The following is a 20,499-nucleotide window of genomic DNA, read 5'->3' on the forward strand; positions in this document are numbered from 1 at the left end:
TCAGTTCGCCAGATTGAACAAAACTCTTCCCACATTGAGTACAGCTATAGGGTTTCTCTCCTGTGTGTCTCCTTTGGTGTATCTTCAGATGGTTAGATTTAAAAAAAAACTTCCCACATCGAGTACAGCTATAGGGTTTCTCTCCTGTGTGTGTTCTCTGGTGAAGAGTCAGATTGCGCAAGCAAGTAAAACTCTTCCCACACTCATCACAGATATACGGTTTCTCTCCTGTGTGTGTTCTCTGGTGTGTTATCAGGTTGATTAGCTGAGTAAAACTCTACCCACATTGATCACAGCTAAAAGGTTTCTCTCCTGTGTGTGTTCTCTGGTGTAATTTCAGGCTGGTTGAACGAGTAAAACTCTTCCCACATTCATCACAGCTCGATAGTTTCTCTCCTGTGTGTATTCTCTGGTGTGATATCAGGCTGCTTCGATGAGTAAAACTCTTCCCACATTGATCACAGCTAAAAGGTTTCTCTCCTGTGCGTGTTCTCTGGTGGAATTTCAGGCTGGTTGATTGAGTAAAACTCTTCCCACATTCATCACAGCTATATGGTTTCTCTCCTGTGTGTGTTCTCTGGTGTGTTATCAGGTTGATTAGCTGAGTAAAACTCTTCCCACATTGATCACAGCTAAAAGGTTTCTCTCCTGTGCGTGTTCTCTGGTGGAATTTCAGGCTGGTTGATTGAGTAAAACTCTTCCCACATTCATCACAGCTATATGGTTTCTCTCCTGTGTGTGTTCTCTGGTGTGTTATCAGGTTGATTAGCTGAGTAAAACTCTTCCCACATTGATCACAGCTAAAAGGTTTCTCTCCTGTGTGTGTTCTCTGGTGTAATTTCAGGCTGGTTGATTGAGTAAAACTCTTCCCACATTCATCACAGCTATATGGTTTCTCTCCTGTGTGTGTTCTCTGGTGTGTTATCAGGTTGATTAGCTGAGTAAAACTCTTCCCACATTGATCACAGCTAAAAGGTTTCTCTCCTGTGTGTGTTCTCTGGTGTAATTTCAGGCTGGTTGAACGAGTAAAACTCTTCCCACATTCATCACAGCTATAAGATTTCTCTCCTGTGTGTGTTCTTTGGTGTACAATAAGATGGCTAGATGTATCAAAACTCTTCCCACATTGAGTACAGCAATAAGCTTTCTCTACTGCGTGGCTTCTCCGATGAATTCTAATGCCTGCTGATGAGGTGAATCTCTTCCCACAGTCAGAGCAGCAGTGAGTTTTCTTCCCTGTGGATCTCTGCAGGTGTTTCTTGAGGAGTTCTGATCTGGAGAGACTCTTCTCTGCCTTGTCAGCATCATGAGGTTGTTGAGGCTCCCCAGAGGATCCACGATTGTCATTCACACAGGAGAGAGACGTGACTAAGTCATACAGATGGTTAAAGGCCCACAACAGCAGAAATCCACTGTAAAAGGTCATGCCAACAGCGTAGCCATGATGTTGAACAACAATTGACATCTGTAATGAATGTAATGATTACTTGACATTTGTCTTAAAATGAGCAACAATAGTCATATTTTGTCTTGATTTCACATTAGTAGTAACATCTAAGATTGGAGGCCCTTTTCTATGTTTGCTGGTGAGAAAAGATTTTTGCTCAGGGGAGTAACCTCCATTACCAAGTTGCTTATGAGTTCATTTCACACTACTTTGGATTATAATTGTCAGGCTCGCTTGAATCTCCTGCTTAATATGTTTGTGTCATCATCGCAAATCAACCGCTTTGTACTTAAAAAACACTTCAACCAGTAAAATGCTCTTTGGCTTTTTCATCAGCCTGACAATGAGGGTTTGTACACTGTTTGACAAATTGGCCCATAACTTCACCTAACAACAACATAGACCTACTGTTGGACCCATAACTTCACCTAACAATAACATAGACCTACTGTAGGACCCATAACTTCACCTAACAATAACATAGACCTACTGTAGGACCCATAACTTCACCTAACAACAAATATAGGAAAATAGCTCTGTGTGTTGTACAATAGCCTATCCATCAAGGAACAGTTCTCTACACATTATGAGCTAAGTATCTCTGTGTCCAAACAGACTAACGAGACCATACAGTAAATCAAGCCGACAATAACACATTATAAACATAGATTTGTTAGGGATGTTGGATCCAACGTGGAGCACGGCATAACTGTCTTTACCAGAGTAATGAATGAAGAAGCACTTTGGTTGTTGTTGCATGTCGTGATGTTTGTAATTTGACTGGCATTCAGAAAAGTATTTCCTGGATCTTCTGATAGTTGATCATGTGACTGTAACTAAACATCTACAGTATTAAGAATTATGTGTAATTATTGAAGAACTGCGTTAATGACAGTATCCATTTGAGTGTTGTCAATAAAGCTAAGATTTCAAAAAAAAAAATGTATTTCACCTTTATCCTCTTGGGGCTAGGTGGGACGCTAGCGTGCCACCCGTGGTGCACTCCATCAACAGCAGGTGCATTTCAAGAGCGGCAAATTTGAATCCAAATAAATGTCAAAATTCAAATTTTTCAAAAATACAACTATGTTACACCATTTGAAAGATAAACATCTCCTTAATCTAACCACGTTTTACGATTTCAAAAAGGTTTTACGGCGAAAGCATAAATTTAGAGTATGTTAGGACAGTACATTTACAAGAGTTGTGTGTAATGTTTTGTCAAGTCAAAGACAGGGTCACCAAAACCATAAAACCAGCTAAAATGATGCACTAACCTTTTACAATCTCCATCAGATGACACTCCTAGGACATTATGTTAGACAATGCATGCATTTTTAGTTCTATCAAGTTGATATTTATATCCAAAAACAGCGTTTTACTATGGCATTGATGTTGAGGAAATCGTTTCCCTCCAATAACCGGCAGTCAAGTCAGCGTCACAAATTAAATAATTAAAATTAGAAAACATTGGTAAAATATTATATTGTCATTTAAAGAATTATAGATTTACATCTTTTGAACGCAATCAACTTGCCAGATTTAAAAATAACCTTACTGGGAAATCACACTTTGCAATAATCTGAGCACTGCGCCCAGAAAAATACGCGTTGCGATACAGACTAGACGTCATGTTGGGGAGATCTAAAATCGAAAATACTATGTAAATAATCCATTACCTTTGATTCTCTTCATCAGATGTCACTTCCAGGTATCACAGGTCCATAACGAATGTAGTTTTGTTCAAAAAAGCTCATCATTTATGTCCAAAAATCTCCGTCTCGTTAGCACATGATGTAAGCCAGCCGGACTTCTCGTCATGAACGAGGGGAAAAAATATATTTCCGTTCGTTCAAACATGTCAAACGTTGTATAGCATAAATCATTAGGGCCTTTTTTAACCAGAACATGAATAATATTCAAGGTGGACGAATGCATACTCTTTTATAACGTATTGGAACGAGGGTACCCAACATCAACTCGCGCGCAAGGTGTCTAATGGGCCATCATCGTTCCATGGCTCTTGTTCGGTCAGATCTCCCTCCAGAAGACTCAAAACACTTTGTAAAGGCTGGTGACATCTAGTGGAAGCAATAGGAAGTGCCAAAATATTCCTAAACCCCTGTGTTTTTCAATGGGATAGGTTTAAAGTCAATACAACACATCAGGTATCCACTTCCTGTCAGAAAATGTCTCAGGGTTTTGCCTGCCAAATGAGTTCTGTTATACTCACAGACACCATTCAAACAGTTTTGGAAACTTTAGAGTGTTTTCTATCCATATATAATAAGTATATGCATATTGTAGTTACTGGGTAGGATTAGTAACCAGATTAAATCGGGTACATTTTTTTTATCCAGACGTGCAAATGCTGCCCCCTAGACCCAACAGGTTATTTAACCAGGTAGGCTAGTTGAGAACAAGTTCTCATTTACAACTGCAACCTGGCCAAGATAAAGCAAAGCAGTGCGACAAAAAAAAACAGAGTTACACGTTGGATAAACAAACGAACAGTCAATAACACAATAGAAAAATCTATATACAGTGTGTGCAAATGGAGTACGGAGGTAAGGCAATAAATAGGCCATAGTAGTGAAGTAATTACAATTTAACACTGGAGTGATAGATGTTCAAGTAGAAATACTGGTGTGCAAAAGAGCAAAAAAACGTAAATAAAAACATGGGGATGAGGTAGGCAGTTGGATGGGCTATTTACAGATGGGCAATTTACAGATGGGCTGTGTACAGCTGCAGCGATCGGTAAGCTGCTCAGATAGCTGATGCTTGAAGTTAGTGAAGGAGATATATGTCTCCAACTTCAGCGATTTTTGCAATTCGTTGCAGTCATTGGCAGCAGAGAACTGGAAGGAAAGGCGGCCAAAGGAGGTGTTGGCTTTGGGGATGACCAGTGAGATATACCTCCTGGAGCGCGTGCTATGGGTGGGTGTTGCTATGGTGACCAGTGAGCTGAGTGAAGTCGGCCTAGCAAAGACTTATAGATGACCTGGAGCCAGTGGGTTTGGCGACGAATATGTATACCAGGTCGATTAGAAAGGCCTGCTCGCAGAAGTGTTCTAGGGAGCATTTGACAGTGATGAGGGGTGGCCGTTTGACCGCAAACCCATAACGGATGCAGGTGATGAGGCAGTGATCGCTGAGATCCTGATTGAAAACAGCAGAGGTGTATTTGGAGGGCAAGTTGGTCAGAATAATATCTATGAGGGTACCCATGTTTACAGATTTAGGGGTTGTACCTGGTGGGTTCCTTGATAATTTGTGTGAGATTGAGGGCATCTAGCTTGAATTGTAGGACGGCCGGGGTGTTAACCTCACTAGGGTAGGGGGCACTGTTTTCACCTCCGGATGAAAAGCGTGCCAAAGTAAACTTGGTAGATTTGGATAGAAAACACTCTAAAGTTTCCAAAACTGTTAAAATAATGTCTGTGAGTATAACAGAACTGATATGACAGGCAAAAACCTGAGAATAATACATCCAGGAAGTGGGATTTTTTGTTGTTGTTGTAGTTTTCCATTGACTGCCTATACAGATTCCATTGACTTAGGTCTCAAATTGCACTTCCTATGGCTTCCACTAGATGTCAACAGTCTTTAGAAATAGTTTCAGGCTTGCATCCTGAAAAATGAGAGTGTAAGACCACTCTGAATGAGTGGACCATTCAGTATCTCAGAGATTTTTCATGCGTGAGCCCGAGAGCGCACCTTTCTTGTTTACCTTTTATATTGACGACGTTATTGTCCGGTTGAAATGTTATATATTATTTAGGCTAAAAACAACCTGAGGATTGATTATAAACATCGTTTGACATGTTTCTACGAACTTTACTGATACTTTTCGGATTTTTCGTCTGGCTGTTGTGATTGCCTTTGAGCCTGTGGATTACTGAACAAAACGCATGAACAAAACGGAGGTTTTTGGATATAAAGAGAGACTTTATCGAACAAAACGAACATTAATTGAGTAAATGGGAGTCTTGTGAGTTGCAACGATATGAAGATCATCAAAAGTAAGTGATTCATTTTATCGCTATTTCTGACTTGTGTAACTCCTCTACTTGGCTGGTAACTGTTTGTAATGATTTGTCTGCTGGGCGCTGTTCTCAGATAATCGCATGGTATGCTTTCACGGTAAAGCCTTTTTGAAATCTGACACTGTGGTTTGATTAACAAGAAGTTAATCTTTAAACCGATGTATAACACTTGTATGTTTTATGAATTCTTATAGTGAGTATTTCTGTTTTTGAATTTGGTGCTCTGCAATTTCACTGGATGTTGGCCATGTGGGACGGTAGCGTCCCACACCCCCTAGAGAGGTTAAGCATATCCCAGTTTAGGTCACCTAACAGAACAAACTCTGAAGATAGATGGGGGCCAATCAATTCACATATGGTGTCCAGGGCACTGCTGGGAGCTGAGGGGGGTCTGTAACAGGCGGCAACAGTGAGAGACTTATTTCTGGAGAGATTCATTTTTTTTATTAAAAGCTCGAACTGTTTGGGCTTAGACCTGGAAAGTATGATAGAACATTGCAGGCCATCTCTGCAGTAGATTGCAACTCCTCTCATTTTGATGGAAAATGTTGTATTTGGGGATGGAAATTTCAGAATTTTTGGTGACCTTCCAAAGCCAGGATTCAGATGGCAAGGACATCAAGGTTGGCGGAGTGTGCTAAAGCAGTGAGTAAAACAAACTTAGGGAGGAGGCTTCTGATGTTAACATGCATGAAACCAAGGCTTTTACGGTTACAGAAGTCAACAAATGAGAGCGCCTGGGGACACACAGGGCCTGGGATAACCTCTACATCACCAGAGGAGTAGGATGAGGGTACGGCAAAAGGCTTTCAGAACTGGTCGGCTCCCTCCAGTCAGGTTATGTTGACTAAGGGCTCCCTCCAGTCAGGTTATAGTGATGACTGGCTCCCTCTAGTCAGGTTATAGTGAATACTGGCTCCCTCTAGTCAGGTTATAGTGATGACTGGCTCCCTCTAGTCAGGTTATAGTGATGACTGGCTCCCTCTAGTCAGGTTATAGTGATGACTGGCTCCCTCTAGTCAGGTTATAGTGATGACTGGCTCCCTCTAGTCAGGTTATAGTGATGACTGGCTCCCTCTAGTCAGGTTATAGTGATGACTGGCTCCCTCCAGTCATTTGTGTGTTTTAATTATTTAATGAAATAGCATGCTTAAAGCATCAGACAAGTTCAGTACATATAGTTGATTTTATAAAAAGACATGGGGCGATTGGTAGAAAGAACAGATGACTCTTGGTTGACCAAGAGATATTTTAGGTGGGGACAGCACTAGAACATGATTTTGGGGCTCCCGAGTGGCGCAGCGGACACTGCATCTCAGTGCTTGAGGCTTCACTACAGACACCCTGGTTCAAATCCAGGCTGTATCACAACCGGCCGTGATTGGGAGTTCCATAGGGCGGCGCACAATTGGCCCAGCGTTGTCCGGGGTAGGCAGTCATTGTAAATAAGAATTTGTTCTTAACTGACTTGTCTAGTTAAATAAAGGTTACATTTAAATACATTTAAAAAATAGAGTTTCATGACAAACCATTTTTTACAAATCCGGCAAGGCACCAATTTTGAGAAGGGTTTAAAACAAAGGTTTCAAACCAATTCATGAATGTAATTTAATCTAGGTATGTCTTGCCTTTAATGTAATGGCATGAAAAACAATTGGCTGAATATTATACAATGACTTATCAACAGCTCTAATAATTTGCCTCCACAGGAAATCTACACTGGCAGTTATAGAATATACTATATATCCTAGAAACCTGGTTAAACTATCATTATGACATCATGGATGAATTCTATAATATACTATATATCCTAGAAACCTGGTTAAACTATCATTATGACATCATGGATGAATTCTATAATATACTATATATCCTAGAAACCTGGTTAAACTATCATTATGACATCATGGATGAATTCTAGAATATACTATATATCCTAGAAACCTGGTTAAACTATCATTATGACATCATGGATGCATTATAGAATATACTATATAGCCTAGAAACCTGGTTAAACTATCATTATGACATCATGGATGAATTCTAGAATATACTATATATCCTAGAAACCTGGTTAAACTATCATTATGACATCATGGATGCATTATAGAATATACTATATAGCCTAGAAACCTGGTTAAACTATCATTATGACATCATGGATGAATTCTAGAATATACTATATAGCCTAGAAACCTGGTTAAACTATCATTATGACATCATGGATGAATTCTAGAATATACTATATAGCCTAGAAACCTGGTTAAACTATTATTATGACATCATGGATGAATTCTAGAATACACTATATATCCTAGAAACCTGGTTAAACTATCATTATGACATCATGGATGAATTCTAGAATATACTATATATCCTAGAAACCTGGTCAAACTATCATTATGACATCATGGATGAATAATTTTGAGTGGTTACACTCCTCCTTCCTCCATCCCTCAGCTGTTTACCAAACCAAGCCTCTGGGCAGCCATTTTGTTACTGTTGAAAAAACCCACACAACCCAGCAATCTGCAGTTCATACAACAACAAAGCTGTCATTCCACCACTGTTTTGATATATAAGATGATTATGGGGTTGGAGAAATGTAACTACTTTCAAATTCATAGACAGACCTATGGATGCAAGGACTGACCATCCATGATATCAACATTATAGTTTTAACTATGTTGAGGCTATACAGTGTTGGTTTACATTTCTAAACATTGGAGTAAAAAAAAGCTTATTTGGGGTTCTGATGGGGTACAACAGTTGAACTAAGCTCATGAGGCATGTGTTATATTCTTCAAGAATCAATGGCTATAAATTAATAATTTAAAAGTCACAATATGGATGTAGCTATTGCATATTTCCGCTTTAACACCACACATCAGTTCAACAACTGCAGAGTTTGTGCCTCTGTATTTAAGACAGTACTTACTAGTGTTAATCAGGGAACGGTTTCTCAAAACCATCTTATGGCTAAGTTCACCGTTAGAACCATTGGACGCCTTAAGATGCGTTTGGGAAACCGGGCCCAGATGTCCAGTTTCCTCCTCTATCGATGTAACAGTCATCTCCCCCTCTTCCTCTTTCACTCCATAAACTGCATCCTCCTCTTCTTTTACTGTAACATCCTCCTCCTCTTTCACTCTGAACGCGTATTTTTCTTCTTTCACAGTAACGGCCTCACCCTCTACTTCTTGTTTTACTGTGATATTCTCTTCTTTAGCAGGAGAGTAGCTCAGTGACCGCATGGTCGGAGATGTTAGCTAGCTAGGCTAATGCTAACTTAACCAGCCCGCTAGCTGAATAATAACAACAACACCGTAAATATGAAATTAAACCGGATAACTAACTAGACGACAGTAGTGGGTTTAAAACACAGTGGCTAATATACACTAACGTGTCTAAAGAGCTTTATCGGTTCGGCTATTTTGTCTAGCAAGCTACCGTGGTGTCTGACTAACTGTTGTTGCTGTTGAAAGAAGCGTTCCGTCCACTACATTATACGTCACACCAACAGCATCGCCTGAAATTCCCAGACCGCCATCTGCTGACTGGAGTGGGTAACGCAGTTGAGTAAAATGTTAATTTTGTCAGACAAAAAGTTAAAGGGTAGGAATAAGGAACATCGCTGGTCCTAAAATATTCATTAGCCCCCCCCCCCCCTAAATAAATCAATATCAGTCAATATATTTTTCTGTGATTTTTCTTTTTTCGTCAACCGTTCCATCGCATCTTAAACTTTTTACCAGGCCGGCACTAGGACCGGGGGAGGCTGCTGCTGCACTAGTGACTGTTAGACTTTCTTCAGCAATACTAGGAGAGAGGGGTACCCCTACACAGAACTGAACTGGATCAAAGATGGTGGACAGAAATACTAGGAGAGAGGGGTACCCCTACACTGAACTGAACTGGATCTAAGATGGCGGACAGAAATACTAAGAGAGAGGGGTACCCCTACACAGAACTGAACTGGATCAAATATGGCGGACAGAAATACTACGAGAGAGGGGTACCCCTACACAGAACTGAACTGGATCTAAGATGGAGGACAGAAATACTAGGAGAGAGGGGTACCCCTACACAGAACTGAACTGGATCAAAGATGGCGGACAGAAATACTAGGAGAGAGGGGTACCCCTACACAGAACTGAACTGGATCAAAGATGGCGGACAGAAATACTAGGAGAGAGGGGTACCCCTACACAGAACTGAAATGGATCAAAGATGGCGGACAGAAATACTAGGAGAGAGGGGTACCCCTACACAGAACTGAACATGGATCAAAGATGGCGGACAGAAATACTAGGAGAGAGGGGTACCCCTACACAGAACTGAACTGGATCAAAGATGGCGGACAGAAATACTAGGAGAGAGGGATACCCCTACACAGAACTGAACTGGATCAAAGATGGCGGACAGAAATACTAGGAGAGAGGGGTACCCCTACACAGAACTGAACTGGATCAAAGATGGCGGACAGAAATACTAGGAGAGAGGGGTACCCCAACACAGAACTGAACTGGATCTAAGATGGCGGCCAGAAACACTAGGAGAGAGGGGTACCCCTACACAGAACTGAACTGGATCAAAGATGGCGGACAGAAATACTAGGAGAGAGGGGTACCCCTACACAGAACTGATCTGGATCAAAGATGGCGGACAGAAATACTAGGAGAGAGGGGTACCCCTACACAGAACTGAACATGGATCAAAGATGGCGGACAGAAATACTAGGAGAGAGGGGTACCCCTACACAGAACTGAACTGGATCAAAGATGGCGGACAGAAATACTAGGAGAGAGGGATACCCCTACACAGAACTGAACTGGATCAAAGATGGCGGACAGAAATACTAGGAGAGAGGGGTACCCCTACACAGAACTGAACTGGATCAAAGATGGCGGACAGAAATACTAGGAGAGAGGGGTACCCCAACACAGAACTGAACTGGATCTAAGATGGCGGCCAGAAACACTAGGAGAGAGGGGTACCCCTACACAGAACTGAACTGGATCAAAGATGGCGGACAGAAATACTAGGAGAGAGGGGTACCCCTACACAGAACTGATCTGGATCAAAGATGGCGGACAGAAACACTAGGAGAGAGGGGTACCCCTACACAGAACTGAACTGGATCAAAGATGGCGGACAGAAATACTAGGAGAGAGGGGTACCCCTACACAGAACTGATCTGGATCAAAGATGGCGGACAGAAACACTAGGAGAGAGGGGTACCCCTACACAGAACTGATCTGGATCAAAGATGGCGGACAGAAACACTAGGAGAGAGGGGTACCCCTACACAGAACTGAACTGGATCAAAGATGGCGGACAGAAATACTAGGATGGAAGCAAATGTAAGGGATTATAACGTCATAACGAATCATGCAAAAACATGTACAGTTGACAGGAATGTTAGTTAATGTAGAGACAAACGATTATGCATTTTTTTTATCGTAAAGTTCATTTACGAAAATTGCGATTTAGCTAGCTAGCTGACTAGCTAACATTAACATTAACCAGCTAGCTGACTAGCTAACATTAACCAACTAGCTGACTAGCTAACATTAACCAGCTAGCTGACTAGCTAACATTAGCCAGCTAGCTGACTAGCATTATGGGTGTTGTGACATGAGTATGAAATTGTCATTCTGGCTGTTTTAGGGACTCCTGAAACAACCAGCAATCCAGGCTGTCGTTTTGTGAAACAGTGGATGTATAGAATCTAGCCAGCTGAAGAATTTACTGTAAATTGAATGTACAATTTCGTAAGCTTGCCTTGCTGATATTTGCCATGCAGATAGATGAAATAACGTAGCTAGCTATGTTCTTGCTTATTGTGCAGTGGATGATTAAAATACCTGTATGCCTATGGATGTGTAGCTAGCTATCTAGCCGATCTGTGTATGGACCCAAACGTTTGGTATACATATTAGTTCAGAACCTATGAACCTCAGCTATCATAGCCAGTTGTATCAACTTCAAAACAGCCTGAATGACATTAATGAAGCCTATGGATTGAGTAGAATATAATATAACTTTGTGCCAAGGATGCAAGTCGTATATACATGTAGTTATTACCATGCATGAGATCCCCACATTGTAGCCTGTACATTTAATATATTCACTGATCATGTACTCTACCTTGGCAAATAAAGGTGCAGTTTAGGTATGAATGTCTTTGAGATTATTTTTCAGTCATATCCAATACCAGGAGTATCAAATTCCAGTCTTTGAATGACGCTGTGTCTGCATGCATGTATTACAATTATACACTTCAACAGTGTTTACCAATTTTGGTCCTGGGACATCAATGGTTACACATTGTAACTAATAGACTAGAAACAGGATTTAACTAGTTAATTCATATATACAGAAATATAATGTTAAAAAACAGTACACTACACTTCCTATGCATCATGTAAATACTCTAACACTGGTTCATCTCAACATCTAATGCCCTTCATCTGCATTGATCTGATAAACACAGGATAGGTGGAGTATTTCATCACATTGCACTTCATTTCAACCAGTAGAGAATGTGAAATGCACATCTGTTGTGCACTATAAAAACAGAGGAAGAAAGAGGAGGTGGCGAGAGAGGTGTAAAAGACAGAAAGGGAAAGAGGTAAGCACATAGGAGCAGGGAAGGCAGCACATGATTAATGAATCACAGTGCTATATAAATATTCTCTCAGTTCATCACAATTACATAATAGTATCTCTCGTCGGCCCAAAGGTTCTTAAAAGCAGGTGAGGTGGCGATGACAGGACTGGGGGTTGGCCTCCTCTCACATCAAAACATATCTGCAGACGAGAGACAGATGGAGAGAGCATGTTTAAACCTTGTGTTTTTATTTTTTATTCTAACATTGTTAGTCATCAATCAGGAGGTGAAATAAAAAACTGACCTTGGATCATTAACTCTGTGACTACTGCATCTCTGTCTGTATTTCAATGTAAAGCATCTCTTTAATAATACTTCCTGTTGACCTGACCAGGTGACCTCTCACCTCTGATCATGCTGTGCCCTCTATGTAGCCAGTTCAGATGCAGGAGGGGTTCACCGACACAGCTGATATAACCTAGAGGATTTAGGGAGAAGAGGAGAGAGGGATGAAGTGAAGGAGAGAGACTGTTATTGAGAAAATAAGGTAGTTAAAGCGACAGTGTTCACAGGAATCTGTGTGTGGCCTCACCTGGTGTTCACACCACACTAAGTGACTGCAGAGTACTTTATGCTGAAAAAAATGAACGGACACACGAGGACAAACAATACAGCGTAGTTATAGAAATAATGAAGTGTCTTACTATTCTCCATGGTTGGCCCTCTTGCCTATTCTTTGAAGGTGGAAGGAGCCACAGTTATATACGCCTGAACCTGCTTACTGCACAACACAATCCATCAATCAGATTGATTCATGAGTGTGTAGGTGTGGGTTATAGGGTGTCTAATTGTTCTACATTTTTTCAATATGGGTGATTTAAAATAGCCTGTTTTGTTTTTGCACAGACATCACACCCTTACCTAAACAGCACCCTCACCTGAGAAGTAGAAATCAAAGGGAGAGAAACTGTGAATTGAATAACTGCAGTTGACATAGCTAAGTAAATAGAAGAATAATCTTATTGCAATGTGAATGGCTTTTAAAAGAGCCTTTGTTTGTGCATAGTGTAGTCTATGGTGTTGTCAGGGAACAGCACCCTCTTTGAAGAAGTAGGAGGTGAAGATCTCCTGCACACGGATTGCCTCTCTTGCTGCGTTGTTGGACCCCATCCTTGAAACATCCTGCAGAGCAGCAGACTCCTCCTCTGGCACACGGCGGCGAGCTGCAGATCCCCTCCTGGTCCTCGTGTCCATCCTCATGAAGTTACGCAGGACACAGGTAGCCTTCATGTAACAGTTGTTAAAGTACTGTGTGAATTTCCCCAAGTTCATATATTAATATGGCATGTTGATTTGTTATTATGCATGTCTGCATCCTGGGAGTAGGGGAGTGTGTACTTACGTTTTGCCCTGCGTGCTCGTGCTCAAATCATTTTGATGCACTATGAGAGGTAGGCACGCTTTTTCTGTCATCTTCAGAAAAGTTTGATTATTTTAAGCACAAAGTCATACACACTGTTTTGTTCATGAATAATGTTGTATATTTAGAGGTTACTCATAAGTGGATGGTATTGTTAAGATGCTCTTGTAATTGTACTTTTTAGGATGATATCAACATTCTGAATTCAACATGTGGTTAATAGCTAAGGTATTAGCAGGCTATTGTATGTGTGCTCCTCGAATGATCCCAGTCCCTTGTATTGTGCATCTGTTGTAGAAAGAGGCGACGATTCGCAGAACATATCTGCTCTACAAATGTTTTCTTTTCTTTTGGATGCAGAGAGTGAATTCTGCTTAATTAAAACGCCCTGATCTCCAAAGTCCACGTCTATCAACCACACACAACGCAGTTACAGAGGTGCAGTACAGCACCGGTTACACTATTTACACACAAACATCTGCCACAATAGTAATCATATAAACTGCACAAGCACCAGAAACGCTGTTGTTTTGACAAGTAGCAATAAATCACTGATATCAATTATTGGTGAAATCCGGTTGTACGTGCTGTTGAAACTAACACAACTAAACAAACACATGGAAATGGGAGATATATTTTACCTCACTGGTTAGAGGACAACCTGTAGAAGACAGTTAGCTACTGTTAGGGTTGCGTCAATTCGAATCTGGTATCAGAACAAAAATAGTCAGCACGGAGTAACTTCTGATTTCTTCGTACTTTAATTAATGCAAACACTTGAATGGTAAATATGATGTTCGTATATACGGGCTCACTGAAACACCACGCAGGTGTTTCATTCAGATCTAGGTTGTGTTGTTTAAATGTTCCCTTTATTTTTTTTAGCAGTATATGTTGCTCCATCTATGTTAATACAATATAAACCTCTTATGTTTAGCATTAGTATTCATAAGCCATGCACCACAACTAGTTTAAGAAAATATAACCCAACACTACATTTTGGAGTGATGCATTTAAATGTAGGGGTCGCTAAACAAAGGAACGCAACACTTATTTGTCATAACTCATCGATATCATGTTGAAATCAATTGTGCCGAGAGGAGGGAGATGAGGTTGCACATCCTGTTAAAACTAACAGCTCAAAAATCACACGGAATCTGGGAATAATGTGTACATCCCTGGTTAGAGGACAACTTGTAGAAAACAGCTAGATACATTTGAGTGTTGCATTTTGATTCATTTACATTTACATTTAAGTCATTTTGGTGGTGTCGTGGAAATTCAGTAGAGAGAGAGACTTGGTCAAACAATCACCTTTATTTAATATTGATTAATTATTGCAATAAAGAAACCATCAGCCCAACAGTCTTAACTGACTGTTAGGCTGAGAGTCTACCCTTTACAGACAATACACAGTTTATATAGCTTATACCCAGAATGCTTGGATCCACCCCTCCCATCGAGATTGGGGGGCACCATAAGCCACTTTGGGCTCATCCTGTCTTCATCTGCACCTGGTGTTATATTAAACCCGGACCCTGGCCTAATTTCCCAGATGCCAGGATGTCTACGGACCATTGAGGCCTTTGTTCTACTCCTCTCTATCCCAGCTAAACATAGACCATATCTTGTCTATGGAATGCAGGCTCAATCAGACCGGAGACATATGTCTCACCTGCACCACTAATCATAGAATGGAATGTGGCCGTTTGGTTTTTAATCACGAGACATTAATCAATTGTCAGCTTCAAGCCATCTCTAGTGAAACCCATGTCCTCGACTCCCAGACTAGCTGCAGGAAGCTAGAGTGGACACCATAAAACTCAGAATTAGCAGGACAGAAATATCTTACTGTTTGTTAAGTAAATAATTGTTGAATATCCACCAAATGAGGTAAATTGTGACATCATTAAAATACTCCTACTACAATGTTAAAACATTCTACATTGTGACATAATTTCATTGATATCATGAAACAACTCGTTCATGTATTTTCTGATGTTTGATCAGAGATCTTTTATCAGAGTATCTCTTGTCATATTCACCACAGCTATAAGGTTTCTCTCCTGTGTGAGTTCTCCGGTGTGATATTAGGATGCTTGGGTGACTAAAACTCTTCCCACATTGAGTACAGCTAAAAGGTTTCTCTCTTGTGTGTGTTCTATGGTGTGAAGTCAGCTGGCGAGATGTAGTAAAACTCTTCCCACATTGATCACAGCTATAAGATTTCTCTCCTGTGTGCATCCTCTGGTGTAAAGTCAGCTGGCTAGATGTAGTAAAACTCTTCCCAGATTGATCACAGCTATAAGGTTTCTCTCCTGTGTGTGTTCTCTGGTGTGAAGTCAGCTGGCTAGATATAGTAAAACTCTTCCCACATTGATCACAGCTATAAGGTTTCTCTCCTGTGTGCATTCTCTGGTGTGAAGTCAGCTGGCTAGATGTATAAAAACTCTTTACACACTGATCACAGCTATAAGATTTCTCTCCTGTGTGTGTTCTCTGGTGTGAAGACAGCTGGCTAGATGTATAAAAACTCTTTACACACTGATCACAGCTATAAGATTTCTCTCCTGTGTGTGTTCTCTGGTGTGAAGACAGCTGGCTAGATGTATAAAAACTCTTTACACACTGATCACAGCCATAAGATTTCTCTCCTGTGTGTGTACGCTGGTGTACTATCAGGTTGTTTAGCTGAGTAAAACTCTTCCCACATTGACCACAGCTATAAGGTTTCTCTCCTGTGTGTGTTCTCTGGTGTATAGTTAGATAGCTAGATGTTGAAAAACTTCTCCCACATTGCTTACAGCTATACGGTTTTTCTCCTGTATGTCCCCGCTGGTGTACTATCAGGCTGTTTAGCTGAGTAAAACTCTTCCCACATTGATCACAGCCAAAAGGTTTCTCTCCCGTGTGTATTCTCTGGTGTGATTTCAGGGTTTGTAGCTGAACAAAACTTTTCCCACATTCATCACAGCCATAAGGTTTCTCTCCAGTGTGAATTCTTTGATGTATTTTAAGGTCTCCTGAAGAGTTGAATCTCTTCCCACAGTCAGAGCAGAAATGAGATTTCTTCCCTGTGGGTCTCTGCTGGTTTTTCTTGAGGAGTTCTGATGTGGAGAGACTCTTCTCTGCCTCGTCAGCATGATGTTGTTGAGGCTCCCCAGAGGATCCACGATAGTCCCGCCTCTCTCCTGTGTGAATGGCAAAGTCAGACAGATGGTTAAAGGCCCACAACAGTAGAAATCCACTGTTTATTTGAGGTAAAAGGTGATGCCCAGAGCATACCCATGAAGTTCTACAACAATTGACGTCTGTTAAATGATTTGACAATAAAGACAGACAAGTTAGCAACAAGTCATATTTTGTCTTGTTTTCACATTAGTGTTAACTAGAAATGAGTTATTAATGCCGGCGACCCAAAACAAAAAACGACCCAAAACAACGGCGCCGCAGAAGGGGCAGACGGAGCGGTCTTCTGGTCAGGCTCTGTAGACGGACACATCGCGCACCGCTCCCGAGTTTACTACTCGCCAATGTCCAGTCTCTTGACAACAAGGTAGACGAAATCCGAGCAAGGATTGCCTTCCAGAGAGACATCAGAGATTGTAACGTTCTTTGTTTCACGGAAACATGGCTCACTCGGGATACGTTATCAGAGTCGGTACAGCCACCTGGTTTCTTCACGCATCGCGCCGACAGAAACAAACATCTCTCTGGTAAGAAGAAGGGCGGGGGTGTATGCCTTATGATTAACGAGACGTGGTGTGATCATAACAACATACAGGAACTCAAGTCCTTTTGGTCACTTGACCTAGAATTCCTTACAATCAAATGCCGACCGCATTATCTACCAAGAGAATTCTCTTCGATCATAATCACAGTCGTGTATATCCCGCCCCAAGCATACACATAGACGGCCCTGAAAAAACTTAATTGGACTCTATGTAAATTGGAAACCACATATCCTGAGGCTGCATTTATTGTAGCTGGGGGATTTTAACAGGGCTAATCTGAAAACAAGGCTCCCCAAATTCTATCAGCATATCGATTGCACAACCATGGCTGGCAAAAACCCTAGATCATTGTTATTCTAACTTCCGCGACACATACAAAGCCCTCCCCCGCCCTCCTTTCGGAAAATCTGACCATAACTCCATTTTGTTGCTCCCAGCCTATAGACAGAAACTAGAACAGGAAACGCTCAGGTCTGTTCAACGCTGATCCGACCAATCGGAGTCCACGCTTCAAGATTGCTTCGATCACGTGGACTGGGATATGTTCCGCATAGCGTCGGACAATAACATTGATGAATACGCTGATTCGGTGAGCGAGTTTATTAGCAAGTGCATCAGGGATGTTGTACCTACAGCGACTATTAAAACCTTCCCCAACCAGAAACTGTGGATTGATGGCAGCATTCGCGCAAAACTGAAAGCGCAAACAACTGCTTTTAATCAGGGCAAGGCAACTGGAAACATGACCGAATACAAACAGTGTAGCTATTCCCTCCGGAAGGCAATCAAACAAGCTAAGCGTCAGTATAGAGACAAAGTAGAGTCGCAATTTACGGCTCAGACACGAGAGGTATGTGGCAGGGTCTACAGTCAATCACGGACCACAAAAAGAAAACCAGCCCCGTCGCGGACCACGATGTCTTGTTCCCAGACAAACTAAAGGCTTTGAGGACAATACAGTGCCACCGACACAGCCCGCTACCAAAACCTGTGGGCTCTCCTTCACTGCAGCCAACGTAAGTAAAACATTTAAACGTGTTAACGCTCGCAAGGCTGCCGGCCCAGACGACATCCTTAGCCGCGTCCTCAGAGCATGCGCAGACCAGCTGGCTGGTGTGTTTACGGACATATTGAATCCATCCTTATGACAGTCTGCTGTTCCCACATGCTTGAAGAGGGCCACCATTGTTCCTGTTCCCAAGAAAGGTAAGGTAACTGAGCTAAATGACTATCGCCCCGTAGCACTCACTTCCGTCATCATGAAGTGCTTTGAGAGACTAGTCAAGGACCATATCACCTCCACCCTACCTGACACCCTAGACCCACTCCAATTTGCTTACCAGCCCAATAGGTCCACAGACGACGCAATCACACTGCCCTAACCCATCTGGACAAGAGGAATACCTATGTAAGAATGCTGTTCATCGACTACAGATCTGCATTTAACACCCCAGTACCCTCCAAACTCGTCATTAAGCTCGAGACCCTGGGTCTCGACCCCGCCCTGTGCAACTGGGTACAGAACTTCCTGACGGTCTGCACAACTGTACAGAGTCACTGTTCTTCACCATCGTCCACTCAGTCTGCACAACTGTACTCACACCAAGAGAATCCCACAATGCTTCCTCCATTGCTCCTCCAGTGATCCCCTGGACTCCCTGCTCTTTGCTGTGAAAGATGAGAGTTTGTGTTCTCGAAGTAGCATCTATATTGTTCTCATTCCAGTACAGTTGCTGCTTCACCAACTTTTTGAATAAAAAAATAGTGAACATTTTGTCCATATTGCCCAGCCCTACCTAGCCTAGATAGACTAAAGAGCCTCCTGACTAACGTTGGCTAGCATGCATAACTTCTGGTGAATGAAGCTTACTTGTGTTCCCCCGGGCTTTTAAAAGAGATTTTGTGACAATTAGCTTAGGAACTGTGTGTCACAGCATCACAATGTGAAATGCGATTGGTCGACAGTCTCTTGGACGGGCATTATACGTTTTGACATTTTCTGGAAAAGTTTTTCTTTGGAAACTTTTGTTTACTAGCCTGCCTATTGAATTTGGAATGCACTGTAGTGCTCATCTCTGAAACTCACTTAGATAATTCCTTTGATACAGCAGTAGCAATACAGGAATATAACAACTACAGAAAAGACAGGAATGCCTATGGGGGAGGTGTTGCTGTATACAGTGCATTCGGAAAGTATTCAGACCCCTCTGTCAGGTTGGATGGGGAACGTCACTGCACAGCTATTTTCAGGTTTCTCCAGAGATGTTAGATCAGGTTCCAGTCCGGGCTCTGGCTGGGCCACTCAAGGACATAGAGATTTATCCCGAAGCCACTCCTGCGTTGTCTTGGCTGTGTGCTTAAGGTCGTTGTCCTGTTGGACGGTGAACCTTCACCCCAGTCTGAGGTCCTGAGCACTCTGGAGCAGGTCTTTCATCAAGGATCTCTCTGCACTTTGCTCTGTTAATATTTCCCTCGATCTGACTAGTCTCCCAGTCCCTGCTGCTGAAAAACATCCCCACAGCATGATGCTGCCACCACCATGCTTCACCGTAGGGATGGTGCCAGGTTTCCTCCAGAGATGACTCTTGGCAGTCAGGCCAAAGAGTTCAATCTTTGTTTCATCAAGACAGAGAATCTTGTTTCTTATAGTCTTAGAGTCTTAAGGTGCCTTTTGTCAAACTCCAAGCAGGCTATCATGTGCCTTTTACTGAGGAGTGGCTTCTGTCTGGCCACTACCATAAAGGTCTGATTGGTGGAGTGCTGCAGAGATGGTTGTCCTTCTGGAAGGTTCTCCCATCTCCTCAGAGGAACAAAGCCTCCTTCACTCACGCCGCCAAACATACCCTCCTAAAACTGACTATCCTACTGATCCTCGACTTCGGCGATGTCATTTACAAAATAGCTTCCAACACTACTCAGCAAACTGGATGCAGTCTATCACAGTGCCATCCGTTTTGTCATCAAAGCCCCATATACCACCCACCACTGCGACCTGTATGCTCTCGTCGGCTGACCCTCGCTACATATTCGTCGTGAGACCCATTTGCTCCAGGTCATCTATATGTCTTTGCTAGTAAAAGCTCCAACTTATCTCAGCTCACTGGTCACCATAGCAACACCCACCCATAGCACGTGCTCCAGCAGGTATATCTCACTGGTCATCCCCAAAGCCAACACCTCCTTTGGCCGCCTTTCCTTCCAGTTCTCTGCTGCCAGTGACTGGAACGAATTGCAAA

At 42.0% G+C, this 20,499-nt stretch overlaps 1 protein-coding gene and 1 pseudogene across 1 annotated transcript; both read right to left on the reverse strand.

The window, feature by feature from the left end:
* Positions 1–420: 420 nt before the first annotated feature.
* Positions 421–14,368, reverse strand: LOC145864271 (uncharacterized; annotated as a pseudogene).
* A 463-nt stretch (positions 14,369–14,831) lies between these two features.
* On the reverse strand, positions 14,832–18,736 carry LOC145864273 (uncharacterized). The gene is made up of 2 exons (XM_082969748.1): positions 18,721–18,736; positions 14,832–16,657 (listed from the first exon to the last, which is right to left on the reverse strand). The coding sequence occupies exons 1-2, from the start codon at positions 18,734–18,736 to the stop codon at positions 15,498–15,500; spliced, it is 1,176 nt and encodes a 391-aa protein (XP_082825874.1). The 3' UTR covers positions 14,832–15,497.
* Between the last annotated feature and the right edge of the window lie 1,763 nt (positions 18,737–20,499).

This window comes from Salmo salar, chromosome 02, assembly GCF_965601325.2.
Source record: "Salmo salar chromosome 02, fSalSal1, whole genome shotgun sequence".
Taxonomy (NCBI): Eukaryota; Metazoa; Chordata; class Actinopteri; order Salmoniformes; family Salmonidae; genus Salmo; species Salmo salar.